This window comes from Branchiostoma belcheri, unplaced genomic scaffold (assembly GCF_001625305.1).
Source record: "Branchiostoma belcheri isolate BF01 breed outbred unplaced genomic scaffold, Haploidv18h27 scaffold89, whole genome shotgun sequence".
In the NCBI taxonomy this organism is placed as follows: Eukaryota; Metazoa; Chordata; class Leptocardii; order Amphioxiformes; family Branchiostomatidae; genus Branchiostoma; species Branchiostoma belcheri.
This window is the reverse complement of record NW_017804564.1, coordinates 963,909-986,657: the sequence shown is the minus strand read 5'-3', so window position 1 is coordinate 986,657 and position 22,749 is coordinate 963,909. Positions and strand designations below refer to the sequence as shown.

General features: G+C 43.3%; 3 protein-coding genes and 1 pseudogene across 3 annotated transcripts in view; 3 read left to right on the top strand and 1 right to left on the bottom strand.

The window, feature by feature from the left end:
• The window catches only part of LOC109487485, a 37,876-nt gene extending 35,396 nt beyond the window's left edge, over positions 1 to 2,480 (top strand). Inside the window, exons 9-12 of the mRNA XM_019791473.1 lie at positions 16 to 895; positions 1,379 to 1,511; positions 2,063 to 2,213; positions 2,472 to 2,480. Coding sequence (XP_019647032.1) covers positions 16 to 895; positions 1,379 to 1,511; positions 2,063 to 2,213; positions 2,472 to 2,480 — 1,173 coding nt within the window. The remainder of the gene's footprint in view (positions 1 to 15; positions 896 to 1,378; positions 1,512 to 2,062; positions 2,214 to 2,471) is intronic.
• Positions 2,481 to 3,448: 968 nt separating this feature from the next.
• LOC109487484 lies at positions 3,449 to 5,235 on the bottom strand. Its single transcript, XM_019791472.1, has 2 exons — positions 4,670 to 5,235; positions 3,449 to 4,498 (listed from the first exon to the last, which is right to left on the bottom strand). The coding sequence occupies exons 1-2, from the start codon at positions 5,174 to 5,176 to the stop codon at positions 3,449 to 3,451; spliced, it is 1,557 nt and encodes a 518-aa protein (XP_019647031.1). The 5' UTR covers positions 5,177 to 5,235.
• A 769-nt stretch (positions 5,236 to 6,004) lies between these two features.
• Positions 6,005 to 8,533, top strand: LOC109487483 (annotated as a pseudogene).
• Positions 8,534 to 13,097: 4,564 nt separating this feature from the next.
• LOC109487509 overlaps positions 13,098 to 22,749 on the top strand; it is a 13,213-nt gene continuing 3,561 nt past the window's right edge. The window contains exons 1-8 of the mRNA XM_019791510.1: positions 13,098 to 13,316; positions 17,010 to 17,123; positions 18,237 to 18,383; positions 18,817 to 19,080; positions 19,480 to 19,592; positions 21,231 to 21,422; positions 21,797 to 21,917; positions 22,271 to 22,348. Of these exons, the coding sequence (XP_019647069.1) occupies positions 13,098 to 13,316; positions 17,010 to 17,123; positions 18,237 to 18,383; positions 18,817 to 19,080; positions 19,480 to 19,592; positions 21,231 to 21,422; positions 21,797 to 21,917; positions 22,271 to 22,348 (1,248 nt within the window). The remainder of the gene's footprint in view (positions 13,317 to 17,009; positions 17,124 to 18,236; positions 18,384 to 18,816; positions 19,081 to 19,479; positions 19,593 to 21,230; positions 21,423 to 21,796; positions 21,918 to 22,270; positions 22,349 to 22,749) is intronic.

Below are 22,749 nucleotides of genomic sequence, written 5' to 3'. Positions count from 1 at the left end.
TTCATTTCAGGTCAGAACTCAAACACAATGGAAAGCCAGACGACCAATAACAACGTCGCAGACGACTTTCTGTCGTACCACCGTTCCCTTGGCAACCACGTGTTGACGACCTATGTGGGAGGGGCCGGGTGGCTGGTGGACGACATTTCTGTCAGCGAGAAAAAGTTCCCGCCAAAAACCGTCCTGATGAAAACATCAAAGTGCACCGAACTCGGCAGCATCGTCTTAGAACCTCTGGATAACCCGAATCTTAACACAACATTCCGCGCAAAACGGACCTTTAAGTTTACGGAGCCGCCAGCCTCCGATGTCTTAGACCAAGTACAGACGTCCCGGGCTGACCACGAGGTAGAGAAATATGATATCGTAACCATGGTGATGAAGGTTGAAGGAGGGGGCGGAGTGGGAGTGCATCATGTCGGCGAGGTGGGCGTGACCTACTGCAAGGTCAAACGTTCAACCGTCAAGGTCACGTGTAGGGGCCTCCGAGAGATCGCAGTTGACTTTCAAACCCTTGCGAATAACCTGGCAAGTCTCTCTTTAAGGGAGAAATTAAGGAACGATGACGACAGTTTCTTAGTCATGACCCACGTTTTGGCAGCAAAGGAGCTCTCATGGGAAAAGGTCAAAGGTGAGGAGGAGAGGGTAAGATATGGCGGGAAACTCAAACTGCTGATTGGCGCCTGTTTGGGTGACGTCAGCTGCGATGTCTGCCGGGAAAAGGAGACGCCCGAAAAACACCTTCACGCCGTGAGAGACGCCATCTTGGCCTTCAAACTGGCCAAGGTCAACGTGACGGACAAGGTCACCATAGCCAGAGACGGCGTGTTGAAGGACGGAGAGTTCGAAGGGAACTACACTTTAGCACGAGGGGAGGTGGACAGGGCTGGACAATGTGAGGACATTTTTGTTTCTTTTCACAAGGGTTTATTTGTTTAACGGTGGCTCAAAAAAGTATGGATGGATTTTTGTGCGTTTTTCATTGTCAATTATTAGATACGACGAATTGTTTGTAATTCAAGTATGTGACTATATCAAGACATAAAGGACAAATATAGGCAAACTCAATGTCTTTGTTTGTGATCCATATATAGCCTCTACCAGGCTTCGGGAGGCGGTTGAAAAGAGTATTAATCGGTCAAATAGAGAGATAACATGCCGAGGGAGTTGGTCTGCTAGAGAGAACATTTCGGGTGCGGCAAAATGTTCTCACTAGCAGACCAACTCCCCTGGCATGTTATCTCTCTATTTGACCGATTTCTACAGTTTTCGGCCATCTCCCGAAGCCTGGTAGAGGCTACTCATTTCTACTCTTTCCATCGCCTGATCGAAGCCTGGTAGAGGCTAATTCATCATCTGCTGCATGTTTTTCTTGCAGACGCGTTAAGGGTGACGTACCGACAGGATGAACCACCGCGGCTGAGCAGGGATAGCCTCGTGTTCAGGCTGCTCGGGGCGGGCGGAACTCGGGAGGACATTACTGTCCGGGAGGAGGACCTGCTTACCTCGGGGTAAATCTTAACTAGTCTCTACCAGACTAACTACATGTACGCTGGCTTTAGCTATATATAGGAGAATATTTGCCAGGGGAGTTTGGCCGCCTTGTAGGTTTGACTGGGAAAGAAACTACCTTCCCGTGGCCTGACTCCCTTGGCCAATTTTACTCTCTTTTTTGCCGAATTCTACGATCCGTATTCCCGTAGAAAGGCCTGGTGGAGTGTAAATCTTAACATCAACTTTTGAGTCTTCACCTCGGTTAACATTGACTTAATTACATTCAGAAGAATTCTAGCCAACATATTTTTAACATAGCAACAGGATTTGGTTTGGCATTCGCTCATTTTCCCCATATTTTGTGAGTCATTGCGGCCATTTATTTTCATTTTTTCGAGCGTTGCGGAGCGAAAATCCGGATGGTACCCAGGCTAACATCCAGCCGCCCAGAGAAGTATCCGCCACGGCCGGCAAAAGAACGCGTTAAAAATTCTACAAAACGCATTATCAAAACTTCAACCCGCCCAGAGGCCTGCACAGGAGGCTAATAGTCATTACTTTTCCACAGGACGTACCAGACACGTTTTTATCGCGACAGTACCGGGCTGTTTCCGCTAAGCGGCGTGCGTGTGTGGAAGAAACGCCCCAGGACACTGATGGAATGGATCAGAGTCAAGTTTACCGGAACTAAGGACAGAAGTCGGCTGAGACTCGTGAAGGTAATGTTTAAAGTTAAAATTCTTGATCCACCACAAAAAAGTAATCTCACCTAGATCTTTAGACCAGTCACTCTGGTCTTCCTCAGTCAGTAGACTGACCCAGTGTAACTTGTCACGTGGCTGCTTTGAAGTGTGACGTCATTCACGTCAACACTAGGTCAAAGGTATCTGGAAGACGATATCGGCCCCCGTCGCAAAGGTAACGTTGGTTTTGGCAGTCCGCTTCGGTGCTGTGGTAAGAGCGTTTGTCTTTTACAGCTTACATGAAATGTATCTTTAATATGCAATGCGTATGTCTAATTGTCTAATCGTAAAATCGTTTGAAGTTTAATTGTTGTAAGTATTTTATGTTAAACCATTCTTGCATTCATTTCTACACTCACTCACTCACTCACTCACTCATTCATTCATTTATTCATTCAGTTGTAGGGTGAAAAGGGGTTGACATGTGCTGATTTACGGTTATATCGTGATCACGCAATGTGGAATGAAAAAAACAGCATGTTGATAAACATCATTGAATCCAAATCTCTTGTTTATTAGAAAAAGGTGCACCAAACAAAAAAACAGCAAACAAACTACACCAAAGCAAACAACAAAGATATATACGATAATTACCAAAGTTAGACAAGTTTTGATTCTCTTTGAAAAAATGAACTAGATTCCAACACAGTTAGTAAACTAAACCTAATTATTATATGTGGGAGCTAAACACCAAGGTTTACGTACTTACTAGACTCAAGGTATTTAACATCACTTACAGTGTAACTTCCGAATTAACAATAAAAGGCAGCATTTATTTTACATGTAGCAACTTAAGTTCGTGCATGGACAGCAGTCTGTTGATGGTAAATGTTAAACATTACAGAGTGCCTGCGACTTGTGCTTCGTGTCAAACGTAGAGTATAACTTAATGTATTATACAGAACATTGTAACTTAAGTGTTAATGAGTGCAAGTGTAGTGGTACGAAGTATAGTAGGATTCCGTCAGTCGTTAACATATGTGTATATCCTATAGCCATTCATAACAGTACAACCTACTCTAATGTCATACAGAGAGTATTGTAGCTTAGAAGTTAGCAAATATAATAATAAGTGGTACTAGTACTAGACTTCCTTCCACCTTTATCAACTTGAGTATGTTATTTAATTCATAACTTTGAAATAGAAGCAGTGTGATGTTCTCACAGAGAACGTTTGAATTACATCTTAATCATGTACTTCCAATCCGTTCTTATGCATCGCTAGTGAAGGTCTGTGCCAATGCTTGTTCATACACCCTCCTGGCTGGGTCTGTTACCCCACTAGGGGCTGGTGGAAACACAGGCAGCCTGTTCCTGTCAGTCTGCTGGGCCATGTTGTAGTGGTGCAGGATTCTGTCCCTGTGGACAGATTGGTCCTGCCGGCCGTACAGGATAACCAGGAAGCAATGAGCCCATGGCACCAAGGGATCGTCTGTAGGAGCTGTGTGGATGTAGTGGTGAAACTGCCTAATGGCCTGTGGGACAGACACATCCATGGAACACCATGCTGTGAAGTACAGGGTTAGCAGGTGGTCAGATCTGTACATAAGGGCGCTGGCAAAGACAGATAGGGCTGGGGCTGGTTGTCTGGTGGTTTGCCATATTGTATAGCCTAAAGTAAAGTATATGTCAGCCAGATGTTTGTACATGGGGTCTGTTTCTCCATGCTGTAGAACAACGTCTATCACATGGGTTAAGGCCTGCTGTTGATTGTGTCCCTCGGGAAGCTGCAGTGCCTGTATTAGCAGACAGGGGGTGCTGTCAGGGTTAGCTTGCAGTTGTTTGGAGATGAGCCGGTCCAACTCTGTTTTGTCCAGATGCAGCCAGGACTGGTCATAAAGGACTATATTAACATAATCAGGTGACAGTAACTCCATCAGTATGAACCCCTCCATCAGGTGCTCCACCCCCTCCCCCTCCTGGTACCCCCCGCTGGTCAGCATGGCTGCCCCCCTCTCCAGGCAGCTGAAGGCCTTGAGCCATGTCTGTGCAGTTGGTGAGTCCTCGTGCTGCAGTAGCCCGGCTCTCCACCTCTTCAGTGGGCCCTCCTGTAGCTCAGCCTGCTGTGAAGTAGGTGCGACCTGTACTGGAGGCTGCTGCTGAAGTCTGGCCTGTTTCGTCTGTGATGGTCCAGCCTCCTCCTCCTCCTTCTCCTCCTTCTCCTCTACATCCTCCCGTGATGCAACAGTAGAGACACCTGCCTCAGAGGACACATCCTCAGGTATCCCAGAATCCCCTGCTGCTGTGCTGAGTATGCTCGTCTGCAAATACATTAAATTCTGTATTGAATGGAACTTCCTCATATTCCAATCATGTAGAAACACATGTACAGTTAGCGTTCTTAAGAAAATGCCTAAAGAAAAAAATTCAGACATGTATACATTGCATGGGCCATAAAGATAATTATTGGGTATTGAAAGTGATGTACCCACCTTTTCCGGTAACTCTGCCAGCCAGCCCAGAACTCTCTCCTCCCCCATCATCCCCATCATTGGCCCTGCTCCCCCCTCCGGCAGGTTTGGTAGCTCCCACCTCTCCACGCTCACGTCGATGGGCTCCTTATAGCCGACCTTCTCCAGCTCTGTCTGTAGGCAGACCTTGAGGAAGGGGCCACCCTGGATGGAGGTGAAGTATTGGTAGCCCAGCTGGGAGTAGAAGATGACAGGAACCAGGAGGGAGTCCACCTCTGCCTCCAAGCCCACCTGTGGGTCGGCTGGCTGGTCGGGGTTGTCGGGGTCCCTCCTCTCAACAGCCCGACGGACAGCCCTCATAGTTAGGTACCTGTTGGCCAGGTAGAACGCACCTATAGCCATGCCACGAGCCAACCAAACATCGGTGATGCGCAGGTACACCCGGCCCCACTCAGCCAACATTTCTATCGCAGGCTGGGCGGCAGCCTGACCTGCCTGAGCTACAAGTTCCCTCGCTTCTTCAGCCATTCTAGCAAAGAACACAGCTTTATTTTCAGCAGAAATAAGATGGCGTCCCTCCCCTTACACCCAATGCGGAAGTGACTCTCGATTTGGCATTTGAAATGTTTACGGTTGAAAGGTCATTGGCTGTACCGTTTGAAGGGGTGGCCTGCATCGTGCACTGCCTTATTTGACGTATATTCTGGTATCAAATGTAGTGGGAGGTAGTGAAATTAATGTCATATTGTGATATTGAAACATGAATGTCAGCTCTCATTCTGCAAAGAATCGTAAGAATATGTTTTAGTTTGTCAGGTCCCCTTTCCAACTCTCAGTGGGTTTACCTGTGAACAAAAGTGTACCTGTCCTATTGTTTACATAGATCAAGTTTCACCTGGTAAGGTTACCTGTGCTTTGTTGTTTCTTCTGACCTGGGTTGACCTAAGTCGACGATGCCTTTGACTTTGTGCATTAAACGTCTTAGTTTGAAACAAAACAGAATGTTAGGAGTTTTGCAATTTGTATGAACTGTAGAAAAATGCATAGTATTATACGTACCAGCTAGTTATCTTGGAGATAGTAGATTCCGTATGCTGAACATGCTGAACATGCCAAGTTGTGTGCCGTGTTTTGCTTCTTCACACCTGGTATGATCATAACAACCCCCCCCCCCCAAAGACTTTAAGAACACGGATTTTCGGCCAGTTTTTTGATAGCTCTTGTATACCTTAACACTTGCACTTTGCTAGTAAATCAACCCATGTGGTCTGTATATGTCCATAAGCAAACACACAAAAAGTATAATGTCATTGAAGACAGAAGAAACTTTAAATTGAATGACGTTATTTCCCAACCATGCAGGTAACAGTCACGGACGTGCAGCATGACGTCACGCAGGTGTGCAGGTGCGGGGAGACGGAGGTTGCCAGGGGCGACTGGGCGTGGTTCGGCTGTGACGGACAGGACAATGGGGAAGGTACGTTAGTGTTCTGGTCTGGAGGACACGAAACAGGGAAGGTGCATTATGTCTCAGTGAAGGGCCGAAGGGAAGCTCTAAATTTGACTCTTTTTGAGATATCAAAAATACCCGAAATATCAAGTATAAAGTCTAGCATGGACGTTTAAAACATTAATTAATAAAACGTTTTCAAGAATATTCTTAAAAAACATTAAATTTGTAAAGAATCTTAAAGATATGATTTTTTTTAAATTAAAAAAAATCAAAATATCATTGAACCCAGGTTTCACTGTGAGTGTACAGTACACCCCCGATGACGGCCCGACCACCACCATGGACGTCACCGTACAGCCCGACTCTCCCTTGGCGGCGTTCATGGCCGCCCTGACCCGAGAAACTCACGTCCCCTGCGCCCGACAGGTCTGTATCTGTATCTGTATAGCCGGTATAACCACCCTTCGGCGTAACACACCAGCTTCTGTATCCGTATAGCCGGTATAACCGCCTTTCGGGGTAACACACCAGCTTCTGTATCTGTATAGCCGGTATAACCACCCTTCGGCGTAACACACCAACTTCACAGGCACGCGGCGCGGCGGCAGCTGGCTACATTAGACCGATGACTTGTTACACCTAGCCCTTGAACATCTAACTCTAGACATTGTTTAAAGCTATCTAATGACAATGCCCCCACTGTACTTTGTGACAGTGAGTTCCACTCTGCGATAGTTCTAGGAAAGAATGAATTCTTGAACACCTCAATCCTTGTTTGATAACTCTGGTACTTGAAGACATGTACATGGCTATGTCTTGTAATATTCTAGGCCATCCTGCATAACGACGGCCGGAAGCTTAAGGATCCAGACGCGTGTCTCAAAGATCTAGGAATTGTGGAAGGAACCCACCTGGTTCTGAAGAAAACCAAAAGACAGCAAATAATAGGTATCTTCTTTACTTCAAGTATTCAATTTGAAAAAGATCAAGCTGTTCATTTCAAAGTCTAAGTATTACTAAATGAACTTCCTAGCTGTTCCATTTCAAAGTTAAAGTAAATGAACTTTCTAGCAGTTCCTTTTAAAGTCTAAGAAAATGAACCTCCTGTTATCTATAAACAGCATCTGACGTCACGTGCTTGTATGGTCACGTGACATACACGACAGTGGTCATTCGAACTTGAGGAAGGCTGTAGTTGGTACCGTACGTTCTATATTCAATCTCAGATCTTGCCGATAAAAAAAACAGCATACGTTGAGGCAAACCTGTCAATTTTTCAAATTTTTTTTTGTTATTTGTGGACCATTGAAAAGTAAAAATGCTTGTGAGAAAAGATCATCTTATAATGAAGCCAAACGATGTGTTATTCTAGATTCTACGTATACAGACTCACCTGATGGGGCGACTCAAGAGGAAACAGATTCAGGAGGAGAAGCCGCCATCTTGGATATGGACAGAGCCACACTAGTGACAGAGGTACTACAGGAGATCAAGGTCAGTTCAAGGTCGTAATCTACTTTCAACGGGAACGGCACACTTCAAAGTAATGTTGGAGTGAGCTAAATGAAAGGAAAACAGTTATGGCAGTAAAAAAAATCCAATCTTTCTTCCTGAAAAATAACAGAATTTTGATAATTGATAAACCTCACTAAGCCGGGCTTGAGAACCAAGATGATTTCCGCAAGTCTACAATATCTTCCTGTTTTTCCCTTACAGAACTTGTTCGCCACAGAATGTGCAGAAATGGAGGACCAGAAAAAGTGGTAGGATAATTACGTCATTCCTTTGTGCTTTCGTCTTGCTTACAAGTCTAAATAAAAATGCAACCGTCTTGAAGTCAATTCCAGTTGATGAATATAGTGAATAAGATACGTGTCAGTTGTATTTTTATGTTTACCTTCTCAGAAGGAAAAGATATTGTTTTTGCTCTGTTTCTTCTTCCTCATCTACTTCTCCAAACAAATAAAGTCAATGGCATGAACCAGACGCTTGTTACCATGGTAACTGGTGTTGGATTATATCATGTTGGATTATATATATATATATATATATATATATATATATATAGTATATGAAATGTGTCTGAGTAAGAATTAACAGAGCAGACCATATGCGAAGGTAAACATTATGCATTTGCTTTGCAAATGTTAACTTTGTAAAGTAAACCTTGTACTTGTTCATTTTTAGGCAAGACGTTCAGGCAATCCTGACGCAACAGATAACTTCGAACTCCGACGGTTACCCAGAAGTCCCCGCGAAGACCCTTCACGACATCGAGGCTGTGTTCCGCCAGACCGAGGCTGCAGAGGTCACTGACCTCTTGGAAGAGGAGGATGACGACATCTCGCTGTTCGATTTTGTCTGTGAACTCTCGGAGAGGCTCTCGCGAGATCTTGCCTCGTGAGCAGGACGTGTAGAAGAGAAGATGTGGTACCCCCAAAAATTGTATATTTCATTGTTAAGGACCGAAGTCCTGTCTTTTTATTCTCTATCGCAAGGTGGCGTGTGAGTGCCATACAACAGTTTTCTTCACACTATACCTTGCTTGTTGACGTTGAAAAAATCTATAAGAATGTAACATTTGAGTCCAGATTTTCAATTATTTAGCAAACATGACGCCATGTTCTTCGGCGTGTGGCCCACAGCCTTCTGGTTTGAAGGGGTATTTCGTAAGTTTTACTTCTTTACTATATTTTGTACTTTCAACGGCATTGTGCATAACGTTACAGTATTGCCGTAAAGACCAATAATTAATATACTAACATATAGTAACAGTAGTAAATAATGTGCTTTCATTCACGATCAGAAATAATCATCATATATTTTAAGATCACCTATCTCATAGCAAGGTTACAAATCAGACAAACAGGAAACCATATACATGTATCCTAAACGTATATCCGTATATATTACCATCGTATCCATCTATAATTTTGTAGCCATAGTTGTTGTTCCGTATGAATTTCAAATAAACAAATAGGGCCTCTGGGGTGTCCTTTTCACTTTATTTTGTTTTCAAACTTTATACAAGTAACTGTCGATCTTTATTCTGTAATCAGATTTGCAGTTCTTGAGACTGAATCTGGTTTCTGTCAGTACATTTTAAAAATTGTGGTTAAAATTAGAATATCACAAGCACTAGCATTATCAATGATAAAATGGCACAACCTCACAATATAAGAAAATGGTTTTATTCAGAAAAAAACTTTGCAGCCCCATACCGAATTACGTCTTGTTGTACATTGACATTCATTAATATTTACATAAATATTAACATTAATATGGTTTATAAATTGATGTGCAGTATCAAACGACAAGAACACAATAACAGCAGAAGAATAGAGATTTTCTCCCCAACCTCATATCTGCTTGGAGATTAGTCCCCACCCAACAATAATGTAGTTTGGATGGATGTTTTCAAGACTACGGCCACACAAAACGGCGTGTCAGGGTCAGGGGTTATCAAGTCTTGCTTGAACAGTGAACAAACACAGTCATCGGCAGAGCAAAGGTTGTGCACTCAGGCGGGTGTACTCAAGATTTGGCGTTCCAACGAGTCGCAATAACCGTGTATTCATGGCTTTGTTGGCTCAATTTGTCAGCGGAGTGTGTTTGCATACGTGTGGGTGAGCAATGTTGGGTTAAATGTTAGCAATAAATAATCTGGAAACTCGCAACACTGAGCTAGCTATTTATCTCATTTTTTTAGTTCAGATAATTATTTCATTCCATTCACGTGCTAAGCACCTTTACCTGAGTGTGTTAACACATAATTTTTTCACTTATAAGAGATATCTTCATACAACACGGTTGGTTGGTTGGTTTATTTAGATCCACAGTACACATGGATATCCTGAACGGGAAATATCCACAACACGAAAAATGATGATTAACGTTCCGTATAAAATTCCCGGACTAATATGGGGTACAGATAGCACGTATAGCGATGCGATCATATACAAATGTAAGATTTGGCACTCCAATAATCTGCAATACTAATAATTTTGTATTCAAGGCTCATTTTGATTGATTTGTCACTCGAGTGTTTGTTGACATTCGTGTGTGCAACGTTTTTTTTTTTTAATTCCAACATGTAATCACCAGACGTGGTGACGACACACTCAAGTTTTTTCAACTTATATTAATGCCGCAACCAACACAGGGGACAAATACATGACAGGACAATACTAATTTACACCTGAGCTAAGTGAGGAAAGTCGTGTAAAGTGCATTTCCCAAGGGCACAAGATCGGTGGCATGTCAGGACTCGAACTCGGGACTCTAACTTAGTCTAAGTTCCGAGTCGCGCACTCTGCCACTACGCCACACGACCCCACTAACGTGCAACGTTTGGCCATATGTTAGTCATGAACAATCGCACACAAATTGGGGGTGGAATATCACTAACAACAAATGAAAGGTGAAAGATAATATATATTAAAATTTAAAAGAAATAGCTCTATCAAGTTCTTTTAAGCCCATTTACTTGCATATGTAGAAACCAATTTTAACGCGATGTTGTCCGGTTAAGCCACGTAATTACAGAAACGACTGGAGACTTCAGACGTATCAGAGGTAACCTGGTTACAACTATGTGGGGGTCCCTGAATATAAGATACAATCTACACTCAGTCTGGATTTATAGTACCACTAACGTTGGCCAGTTTAAATGTCAAAATGTAAGTTTGTAATTAAAAGTAGTCTCGCCACTGTTGACCGTCGGTGGGAGCAAAACTCAAACGAAAAAAAGTCCGTAGCTTGCGTCTCTACTAGCTACAAGTATGCTAAATGTATGCATGATACAATCTACATGTACACATTGTATATCTTTATGGTTGTTTGTATCTGCTTTTGTGTGTATTTTTAAGCCTGTATTATTTTATTGTCCAATGTTTTATGGGTACCTATGAATACCTGAATGAAAGAATAATTGAGTGAGTGAGTGAGTGAGTGAGTGAACGAATGAATGAATAAATGAATGAACGAATGAATGAATTGATGGATGAATGGAACCTTAAGACTACATTAAGCCAAACTTAAAACTTACTAAACAATTGAATGTCTTAAGTTAAGTGAGAGCAAACGTTAAGACAGCCCTTAACGTGCGTCAGCAGACGTCACCGTACAATTTACCCTTCCCAAAGCAAACCTTGTCCGTTCTGTCCAGCTCAGACGATCACGGTCTGTACACAGTACTCTGACAGCGGTTTGACAGGGCAGGCAATAGTCATTTTCACTTGATTTAAGTTGGGAAAGTCGTGTAAAATGCCTTTCCCAAGGGCACAATATCAGTGGCATGTCAGGACTCGAACCCGGGACCTCTTGGTTACGAGTCGAGCACTCTGCCGTTGCGCCACACAACCCCAAGTAAAATGCGTGTCCGTCCTGTCTAGCTCAGACGATCACGGACCGCACACAGAACTCTGACAGCGGTTTGACAGTTACCGACACCCCGTTTACTCTAGTAATTACAATTCAACATGGACAATACAAGGCATGGTGGTGAGGTACTCTAGCTATAGCTAATTTTAACCTTACCACCAAACGTACAAGTATACAGAGACAAAATACATGACAAAAAACAAGAGCAAATGGGTGGAAATGGATCAATAAATGGTAAGGAAGAACATGTTTTGTAGGCTATGTAGGAGTTAATCTAATACAAACCGTTTACTCTATTAATTAAACTCTCATGACACCGGGATAATTTTCTGTCCGCCCTCCGCACACTCTATTGTCCCTTCCCTCCCTTTTTACCTTCCCAGTCGGCCGTACAATCAGCGAAAGCCGCCAACAATGTGTAGACAAATATTTGCGCGGCGGTTGAGCGCGCTCGAGGTGCGAGCGGCCGTGTTCTGGTATTCACGGGGAGTGCATTAAACCTCGGGCGGGGGAAACCAAAACATTTAGATTACCGCGCCGGCTTTTCTCATGTTCAGCACCGTAAATTCCTCTATAAACAACGTCCAGGTTGTTACAAAGTGTCGGAGTGAAAGACGTGCACCAACCGCAAACCACGCCCAGTTGTGTAGCCATGGTAACCGTGATGTGATTGGCTGTCGCCTGTGACGATCCTCGGTGTTTTTTTCCCTGCTTACGGCACTGGAGAGTTCTTTACACCGTCAAGCGTTCTCTCCACGAAAAAAATCCGGATCAGAGAGAAGAAAAAGGATTACTTTCTGATTTTCCTAAACGGATTCTCCTCCCTACACGAGAAAAGAAGAACTTGGATCTAATATTTCCGTACTTCAGCGAGCTCTGTGGTACTCTGAGAGGAGAAAGTCATCAAGACAAAACCGTCCTGTCTTAAGAAACAACGCTGTTCCTTGTTGTAGATTCGGGTTGGTGGATCGAGCGGACGAGAACTAGAAGTTGTGTTTTCATGCGAAAGTGCGGCGTTCCTAAGTGTGGAAGGAATCGGAACCTCAAAGGTGACTCACCTGCACACCTGTCCCAGGTAACCTTCGTGTTCCCATCGTGACGCCGTCGCCAGGTAGTGTCAAGAAATATTTGGAAATTACGGCAGGTAAACCAGGTGTTATACCTTACCTGTCCTGTATATACGAAGGTGGTGAAGCCCATACTAGTATATATATATAGAAACGTACGGAAATACATTTTTTTCTGCACTGAAAAGCAGCTAGGACAGGCGATATCAGGAATTCGTGACAACTTTTACTTTCAGACGTTCAAACAATTTTACGCTTCCGTAGTTCCGAGATCGGGCCCAATTTGGCAATTCTACGGAGGTTGTACGGTTAGTATGACTGCTTCCCATGCTACATTTAGAAACATGTATACCTGTCCCCGTACGAACGTAGCGGAACCCTGTCGGGATGTCCCTAGCCCAAGCACAGGCGAGCTATAGCCACGGACCTATCTCCAGCTGGTTTCCCTTTATTCGCTGGATTCGTGCATTACCCCGAGAAGAAACAAAGTTACGCCGAAGGGAGGTTCTACCGGCTACACAGATACAGATACAGATACCAGCCTACAATGTCCCCGGCCACCGTGAGCGTCCCCCGGCCGGGTAGTTGGTCCAGCCGCCCGCCCAGCGTAACCAGCAGCCGCCGGTCGAGTCTAAGCGTGTCGGTGGCGCGGCTGAAGAGCGAGTTCCCGATCCTGCTGCCCGGCTTCACCCCCCAGGACCCGGCCCGGGACTCCCTCACCCTGCCGGACGTGCCCGAGTGGGGATTCTATCTGGGAGTGGACCAGGTAAGAACGAATGTATATCTCTATATAGTTACAAGTTACAACCTCCGTATATTGTACAAAGTGTCGGCATAGATGCCTGTTCTTTAAGGGGGTTCTATCTCGGAGTGGACCAGGTAAGAACTACTGTATTATCTCTCTACAATAAGGTGATATTGTATAAGACATATAGCGATATTTGCGTCCCAATACAGGTAGAACTCTACGCAGTAGTGAGGCTTATATCCAGGGGTATGCCAGGTAAAACTACTCTCTAAAGACAGCTGGATTGTACAAGACACATACCCATCTTTACGTGCCTATACAAGTTTTATAACTTTGTAACTAGAAAATAAGAACTTCGCATAGGAGTGAGGCGTACATGTCATGGAAAGAGCAAGAGTGAGCTACTTTATTGTTTCTCAACAACCCGGTGATTTTGTAGAAGGCATATACCGATATTTACGTACCTACACACGAAGTTAGAAAATAACTTCATCTAGACGTATGTCAGGTAAGAACTATCTCTACAGGCAGATGATATTGAATCAAAGACCTTTATTATTAAGAATTTTTACATTCAAGCCTCGAAAACTAGAAAACGACGAACTAAGAAGATGTTACTATTTACCCTCCCAACATCTGCTTGGAGATCAACTTCTCAGTACGGACTTTTTCCTACCAAACATTGGAAGCGTACAAACCACCCTCCGCTTTTAACATGCCTGGTAACGTTACAATAACCATAACTCAAGCCAGAAACGCCGATGAACTTGATTTTACCGCATATAGAATAATGCCAAAATAATCCCTATCGCTATAGAAACAGTTATGTACATTTCACGATTCTTGTTTAATGTAACTCTAGTGTAAATATGTCGGTGTTTGGAATTGTTGCCCCGCCTGGATCCACACTCCCGCCGCTTGTTTTAGATTATAGACTGAGATTATGGACTTAGAACGAGCCCGTTTTTTTGTTGTGTTTTATTGACCCCGCACCTGGTGGGGTAATACTGCAGGTTTATTGTGTCATAAATCCAGGAGAAACGAACTTAAGCCCCCGTCACACACGTACAGTACTGTACGTAGCCGTACTCCCCAAGCAGAGGTTTGGGTTTTGGCTTATTTTTTTGGCGCGTTTCTACGCCTTTTCATCGTTTTTTTTTTTTTTTGCACTGGTATTTTTTATGGGTTGGCGTAAAAAGAAATTCCAGTGCAAAAATGAAACCCCGATATAAAAGCCTAAAAACACGCCAAAAATAAGCCAAGACCCAAACCTCTGCTTGGAGAGTAGCATAACCGAATATTTATTCCTAGACACTGCCGAATTCGAACTTTCCCCAACCATGGTTGAGAGTAGGTTGGGAGCAAGGTCGGCTGTGGTTGGATAGTGTTCTGTTGCGCCAGCCGAAATGTTTCAAAATGTTTAAAATGTTTTTAAACATTTTAAAAAATGTTTATGGTTGGAAAATGTTTGGGGACTGGTTGGCTGGGGGTTAGAAAGTGGTCAGGGCGATGTTTGGAATGAAATTTGACTCAAATTCGTCGAAAGGTGCGATTAAATCTGGTCAGACTGCTCTCTAGCTACCGCCAACCTTGGTTGGTTGGCGGTCGGGGGCAGGTTCTGAATGTGTTTACAAGGGGTTTTACCTAGTGACTGAAGGCACTGTGTTGCAGTACTTTATAGGTTTACGACAGCAATTCAAGAACAGTATTGGGACAATCGTGGCTGTACTGTAAACATGTAATCTGTCTTGTTGCAGAAAAAGGTACCACAGATCCTTGTCTACGGGCGGTTCTGAAACTCGTACAGCAAAAAGCATCTTGTTGATGATATTTTGTTTGACCCTTACCTGTTTCCTCGTGACCTCAATGAAAAGCGACTTGCATAGCGTGGTATTCTCAAGGACCCCTTCTCCAAAGGATTCTGTTGAAACTGTACTCAGCGGTTGTCTGACACCTCTGTATGTGCTCCAAACATTGATCCACTTATATTGAGCAGTTTAGTCCTCACCGAAGCTCAACGTTTTTCTAACCGCCTAAAACAACTTTAATCGATACGCTTACGTCTCGCAGAAACTACATCGATGAACTTGGTTTTGAAGTGAAGTAAAATCAACAAAATGACCCTCAAAACGCAGGACTTTCCGAGACGAAAACATGCAGAATTTCTATCGCAGAGAAAGGGGGTCGTTTCGAGCAGTGTTGAAGTGTAAGCTGTGCAAATATCGGACGATTCCGACACACACGAGAGCGCACTTACACGCCGCTTGGACACACTTGTAAGCCGGCGTCGCGTTAGTTAGAACCTGTCAACATGTAACTGTACTGCTGTGCTGTCGCTATACGATACCATGATGTGTACGTTTGGTTATTACGTCTTCCATGGTTTACAAAAGAGAAGTCAAACCCTTCAGACATAGCTATAATTTTAGACAATTACCTCGTGTTATTACATAATGTTATTTTGTACCCTGTCTCAATGTTCTTTTGTTATTTGCAATTAGCCTTCGGGTAGGAATTCGCAATAACCTTAACCTTAAATCTTAACTTTGCAAACGGAATCATATTTTATTTCAATCTATTACAATAAACCCATGGACGGTGAGTTAGAACAGTGGTTCAGAAGAATTTTATCTTGTGTGTGAGTAAATTATTCTGTCGTTGGTTTAAACTCATCGCAATATTTCGTGACGATTTTTGTTTGTTTATTTGAATCATTCTTTAATTCATGAAAGCTCAAATAATCGGCATTCGAATTCGCTCACAGTATCTGCTTTGAGATTGGCGAAAGTTGTATTTTTCTTGTGCAATTTCTTTGGCGCAAAAAATGGCGTTAGGCCTAGACAAAATTTAGCTTAAAACATTTTATTAGAACCCACTAACCCCATTACAATCCTTCGACGCCATTTATTCAGGTCATCTAAACTTTACGTTTGACCTCTCCTGACTGACAGTCCAACATGGCGGCTGTCATCATGGCGTCACGCGTTGTCGCCGTTGCCATGGCGACGTGTGTCACGTGACCCCGTAATGTGTGTTCGGGACAAACTGTGCGATTAGACGCCGGTCAGAACCACGCTCGGCACATACAGCCGGCTCAAGGGCTTAACGCCGTGTTTGTAGTGCAGACTGTAATGGGGGTGGAACTATGTATAAACACACCTACAACATGTAATCATAAGATTTGGTCGCCTGGCACGGGAGAGACGAACAGAGGGGAGATATTGTATGGGCAACACATGGGTGGGGGACGTTTTAAAAGTGTTACTTGTTTGCTCTTGAAAGTATACGGTAAAGGAATCAGGTATTCACACCCAGATTGGATTGCCCATGACTGTCACTATTGTACCTACATTCTTTTGGATGATTTTTATCCATCATAAATGAAAAAGGCTTAAAACAATAATATAAAGTTAAGATCCTTCCTGCAACAGGTGGTGCACAGGGCGGTTCAGTAGCCCTTGGACCACACAGTGCAGCAATCACTATAGCAAGGGGCTAGTCCACTGGTAGTGGTATGATTTATTTAACTCCGATCCCATACTCTTTTCCAAGTGCTTAGTGCTAAGCAGAGGTACATAAAATGCACAAAGATTGTTCTCGTTTAAACTTTCTATGTAGCAAATATACACTGAACTACGAGTGAGTGTCTTTCCTGTCAAACGGAACGAAATTTTCAGAAAGTATTTTTCAAAGTTTCTTCTTGTGTTTCAGTCTGTGAAGAAGTTGGACTTGAGTCCTCCGGACCGGCCCAACAGGATAGAAGTCATGGTGTACTGCGGGGAGGACGCCATCGTCAGGACTTTTCCCGCCAAGAAAACTCTCAGGGTGAGGAGCTAATTTTTCACTTTGTATTGGTTGCCGCGTACATGAATGCCAGTCCAAGGTGGCGGGTTACATGAATCAGACTGTAGCAGCATCTTTTTAGTCTCCACCAGAAGTTTTTGCAGGCTGAATAGATAGTAGAAATCGGCCTAAAAAGACTGTAGCTGGCCAGGAGAGTTGGCTGGCGATAGAGGGTCCATTTTGCCAGCTACATTTTTTGAGGTCGATTTCTACTATTTATTCAGCCTGAAAAAGAGTCTGGTGGAGACTAGTATACTCCCTAAGTCAGAAACATCATGATTGAGACAACCTCGACTAGCTAGAAGCTAGAATAGCCAGGAGCTAGAATGTTGCTTAACAGAACCCGAAACACACTTTTTGTATCCTTAATGATTTGTAGATATCTAGGGTGCCAGAAAACAAAGAGATGATTGTTGTATCTACTAGGTAGTGACTATTAGAAAGTACAGGGACTTAAAAGTTTAGCCGTGCATGCCGGATCACCCTTTCCCTCAGACCATGGCGTAATGCTCATACGCAGAACACTGCTCCGATCACGTTCAGTAACGCACGATGCTCAAGGGATTATACTCAGTACAGGTCCGTACAGGCAGCGCTTTGTTCTTGATTAGGAGACACAGTTAGGACAATTGCCGCATTGAAGATAAAGTGCTACTAGAGAGTCCGGGCCACAATCGTCGTACAACATGTTTAAGACTTGTTGAGGACATTCTTGAGACAGTCTGTGAATTGTCTTGTGACGGGATAGGTGGCCGTAGGTCCATGCTGACCATGATGGTACCATAGCTTCGTTTCGTTAAAAATCATACTACAACAATATCTGAGAAACAGTCATGACCATAGCATGTCCAGATCACGATACATCAAAACCTAAATTCCTGCTGCAATACCTAGAAAACCGATAGGGGGCCAACACATACTAACATATCAAATATCATTTTATCCATTGATGTTTAGTAATTAGGATGTTACTTTTCATTCTATACCCTTTTCTTTTTGTGCTATGTTCAATAATCGCTGCCATACATTGTACCATGTGCAACTGTCGTGCAATAAAATTCTTTTACTAACCCTAACGTTAAACCTTCTCCTTAGGACGTGTACATCTGGGTGAGGGCCACCCTGACGCACGCCAAGATTCCCCCCCGCCTGGTGCTGACCAGTGGTGGCGTCCAGTACCCAGCTTCCGGTTCCGGGGCAGACACGCGGCTCTATGACCTGCCGAACGTCTTCGAAATCCTGGTGAGTCCAATTTGTAGCTTCTTATTATAAAATATAAGAGGCAAATATAAAGTTAAGATTAACAAGATAAATTGTCCCTACGGCCGCACTCAGGATAAATGACCCACGACCTTACAGACATACCAGGCATATGACATTAGCAGTGAGCCAAAGATGTGTAATACGTTTATAATACAGGGTATGACATGTCGGTGAAGGTTATACATCCAGGTAATAAGATATATGTATACGCAAAAAAAAAACAGTTACTCAAGCAGCTGGATGTAACTCAAGGAACTGGATATGACTCACTAATCTGGAAATGACAACTCTCTAGTGTCACTGACGAAAGTTTTTTGCGTATCGTATTACCTTGATGTTTAACCTTCACCGACGTACCCTGTAACAGTATTATGATCATATTTTCAAAAGACTTTTAACTGGCGTAATACAGGGTACGGTGCAACCCCCAGCGGAAGATGACGACGACAAACTGAAGGTTCGCGTTCGGGCCGGGATGGACACGCTGGTGGGAAAGTTCGACCCGAAGGACGCCTTCAGGGCACTGTACGCCTGGGTCCGCGCCACGCTGGCCTTCAAGAAGCGCCCCCGAGCGTTTGTGCTGAAAAGTGCAGGCCAGACGTACGCGCTGACGGAGGAGAACGTGGAGAAAATGATGCAGGAGTTTCCGGACGAGTTTGAGCTGGTAGAGCTGAAGGTATCATTTTTCTTTTTCACTTAAAGAATTCATTGAATTCAACATTGTCATGTTCTACTTTTTGTTTTAATTTCTCTCCATTTTCTTGGTTGCAGCTAGAACTTATATAATATGCCTATATTCATATATTAACCCATTTCTTGCAAATTCTTCCACTAACTAGCAGAAATAGAAATTCAGTTTAACAGTTTGCCTGATAATGTCTAACTTTAACTTTGCTACTAACAACATATTTCCCTTCCATTAACCCTGATATCTCTCTTCTTTCCCCCGTGATTTCTTACACTAATTTTACCAATAATATTACCAATAATCAATAATAATTTGTACCAATAATCGATCATGATAATCAATGAATAACTAAAGTACGTGCATAAACGACCGCCTGACTCACGGCAGAACCATGAGATCCCCGGCGCCAGACTGAAGAAACGGGAGGCGGAACAGGACGACCCCAGACTCCGATACCCGGACCTCACTCCACGGTCACCTCCTCCACCCCCACCCTCTAGGTAAGGAACAGTCGGCATTCTTCCCGTTCTTCGGCATTCCTCTATCCATACATGTACATACAAATATAAATGGGAGGCGGAACAGGAGGACCCGAGACTGCGGTACCCGGACCTCAACCCACGGTCACCCCCGCCACCGCCACCGTCCAGGTAAGGGACTATCGTCATTCGTTCATTCGTTCATTCGTACGTTCGTTTGTTCGTTCTGTCATTCATTACCTTCGCCAAGAAGGTTATGTTTTCAGGGGCGTTCGTGTATGTGTGTGTGTGTGTGTGTGTGTGTGTGTCTGTCTGTCTGTCTGTCTGTCAACACGATAACTTGAGAAGGCCTTGATGGATTGTCTTGATACTTAGTAGATGGGTAGGTCTTGATGAGACCTCAAAATGATTAGATTTTGGACCCCCTAGCGGCTTGTTATGGTACTGCAGCAGAACTTCCGGTTTTGATATCTCAAGATCCAGACATGCTATGGTGATGAAATTTGGCTGGTAGGTAGCTCTTGTGCTGGGGAAGAAGTGACGTGAGGTTAGGCCCCCTAGCGGCTTGCTCTAGAACTGCAGGGGGGTTTAAAGGACAAATGTTTAAAAGAGGATAACTTAAGAACCGATTGATGGATCATCGTGATTTTTGGTATGTAGGTAGCTTAAGTGATGCTTGACATAATGATATTACAATTATGCGAATATTGATGTAATTTGCATAATTAATGAGGAAATTCTATAAATCAGCTGCATTCCATGATAGGAAGTTCAAGCTTGTAACATATGTTATTAAGAACGAGAGAAACACAGGCAAATATTGATTATGCAAATGAAGACTTAATTTGCATAATTAATGAGAAAATGTTATAATTGCGTAGTGGTAACTGCCTGGAATTTCATACTTGGGGTGTTTGAAAGTTAAGTGAAGGTGAACATAATTAAACATAACTTATTCAAATAAGGACCATATTTGCATAATTTATGAGAAAATGGCATTCTTTGTTAAGATAAGACTGTCTTTTGGTGGAGAATATGATCAACAGACTGATATAATTCATGCAATTGAGGATCCTACTTGCATAATCAGGGTGATTAGTATATTTCTTATTCATAAAGGCTAACATCATTTGGCGAAGGTATGAGATCGTGGAACTCTAGTTCATTCATTTGTTCATTCATTCGTTTATTGATTCAGTCATTTATTCGTTAGTTCATTCATCCATTCATTCATTCCTTTTATATATACATTTATTCAACACTCTATCATTTATTCATCTGTTAGTTCATATGTACAGCTCGTTTATTCATCCATTCATTCATTCATATCTTTACTCATTCCTTCATTTATTCATTCACTCATTCATTCCCCCTGTTCGTCCTTGCAACCAGTTATTCACTCTTTAATCCGTTCCTTAATCCACTCATTCATCCACTCACTCACTCACTCACTCACTCACTCACTCACTCACTCACTCACTCACTCATTCATTCTTTATCCAGTCACTCACCTCATTTATTCATTTTCTCACTCACTCACTCACTCACTCACTCACTCACTCACTCACTCACTCACTCACTCACTCACTCACTCACTCACTCACACAACCAGCCAACCAATCATTCATTCATTCATTCACTTATTCCTCCATCCCCCAGGGACCGGTCCCCGCACCCTGAGAACAGGGTCCTGAAGACAGGGCTGGACGTGGACCTAAGGAAGCGGCCCAAGACCCGGCGAAAGGAGCGGGAGAAGCCGAACGGGAATAAGGAGAAACGAGACAAAGATGGCGGCGACTCAAGCACAGAAGAGGAGGAGGATGACGACGATAAAAATAACAAAAACAATGAGTGAGTTCAACATTGATTCGGATAGACAATTTTCTATTCGGATAGCCCTGTTAATCGAATAGAAAAACTGAGTGTGAATGGGGTCCTAATTTTTTTAAACGAGAATTAGTACAGAAAATATGTACTGGCTTAACACATCTTTTTGGTCAGTTTCTTTCCTGCAAACAAATAAGGTCAATAACTTAAACCAGAAGTCTGTCACCATGGTAACTAGTGTTGGGTTACATCATGTTGCAATTTTATAGCAGGAGGGATTTAGACTCCTGTCTGACCGTGTATGTTGGAGTACAAATTGATAGAGCAGGCCAAATGCCAAGGTAAACATTATGCATTTGTTTGCTGTTTCTTATTGTTTGTTTGAACACCCTCACCAGGTCGGAGGGTGACGGTGAGTCGGACCAGTTCTCGTCCCGCGCGCCGCCGCCGCCTCGGCTCCTCAGCAGGGAGAAGGACGACAGGAAACGCAACAACAAACGCCGGGACAACAACAATCAGGTCAGGAACATTCCTCCTTCACTCACTCATTCACTCACTCATTCACTCATTCATTCACTCATTCACTCATTCATTCATTCATTTGTTGGTTTGTTCATTCATTCATGCCAAGAGAAGATGTCAGATGCCTTGAGGAAATTTTAGACTTGTCGTTGTTCAGCTATATGAATGACTCAATCCCTCAGAACACGTTACTTTTTACAAGTTTGCTGGAAGTCGATATCGACCCCATGTTGGATTATTATTCATACCACGTTTTGTTTCCTGTGATTTTCGGTGTGATGCCAATTTTAAGATAGGACAATGTTGCTGCAGTTTTAGTAACAATACCTCTATTTTCCTTCTAATCGTAGGACTCACGTAAAAGAGACGGAAAGAACAAACAGCAGGACAGGAGCAGACATGGGAACGGCACTCCAGACTACCTCTTCGTAAGTTCTGCAACTCAGTATTATCTATTTCAATAGTCTCTTTCAGTACCATCGAAAATCCCTGCAACGAGAAACGAAGAAAGAGTCATTTGACCCATCCAGGATCCTGAAACCAACCAACGCTTTTGAAGAACGCTACCTGCCATCTAACAACGTGATGCATGCAGCTTACTTGCTCTTTATTGCTTCTGACTTTAGTGTCTGTCTGTCTGTATGTGTTACTTTCTGCCTCTCTGTCTCTATAGCTGTGTGTGACTGTCTGCCCCTCTGTATACGTTTGTTTGTGTGTGTGTGTGTGTGTGTGTGTGTGTGTGTGTGTGTTTGTGACCACTCTCTCTATTTCTCATTTCTCTCTCTCTCTCTCTCTCTGTGCCCCGTACTGCAGTATCTGTATGCTTATG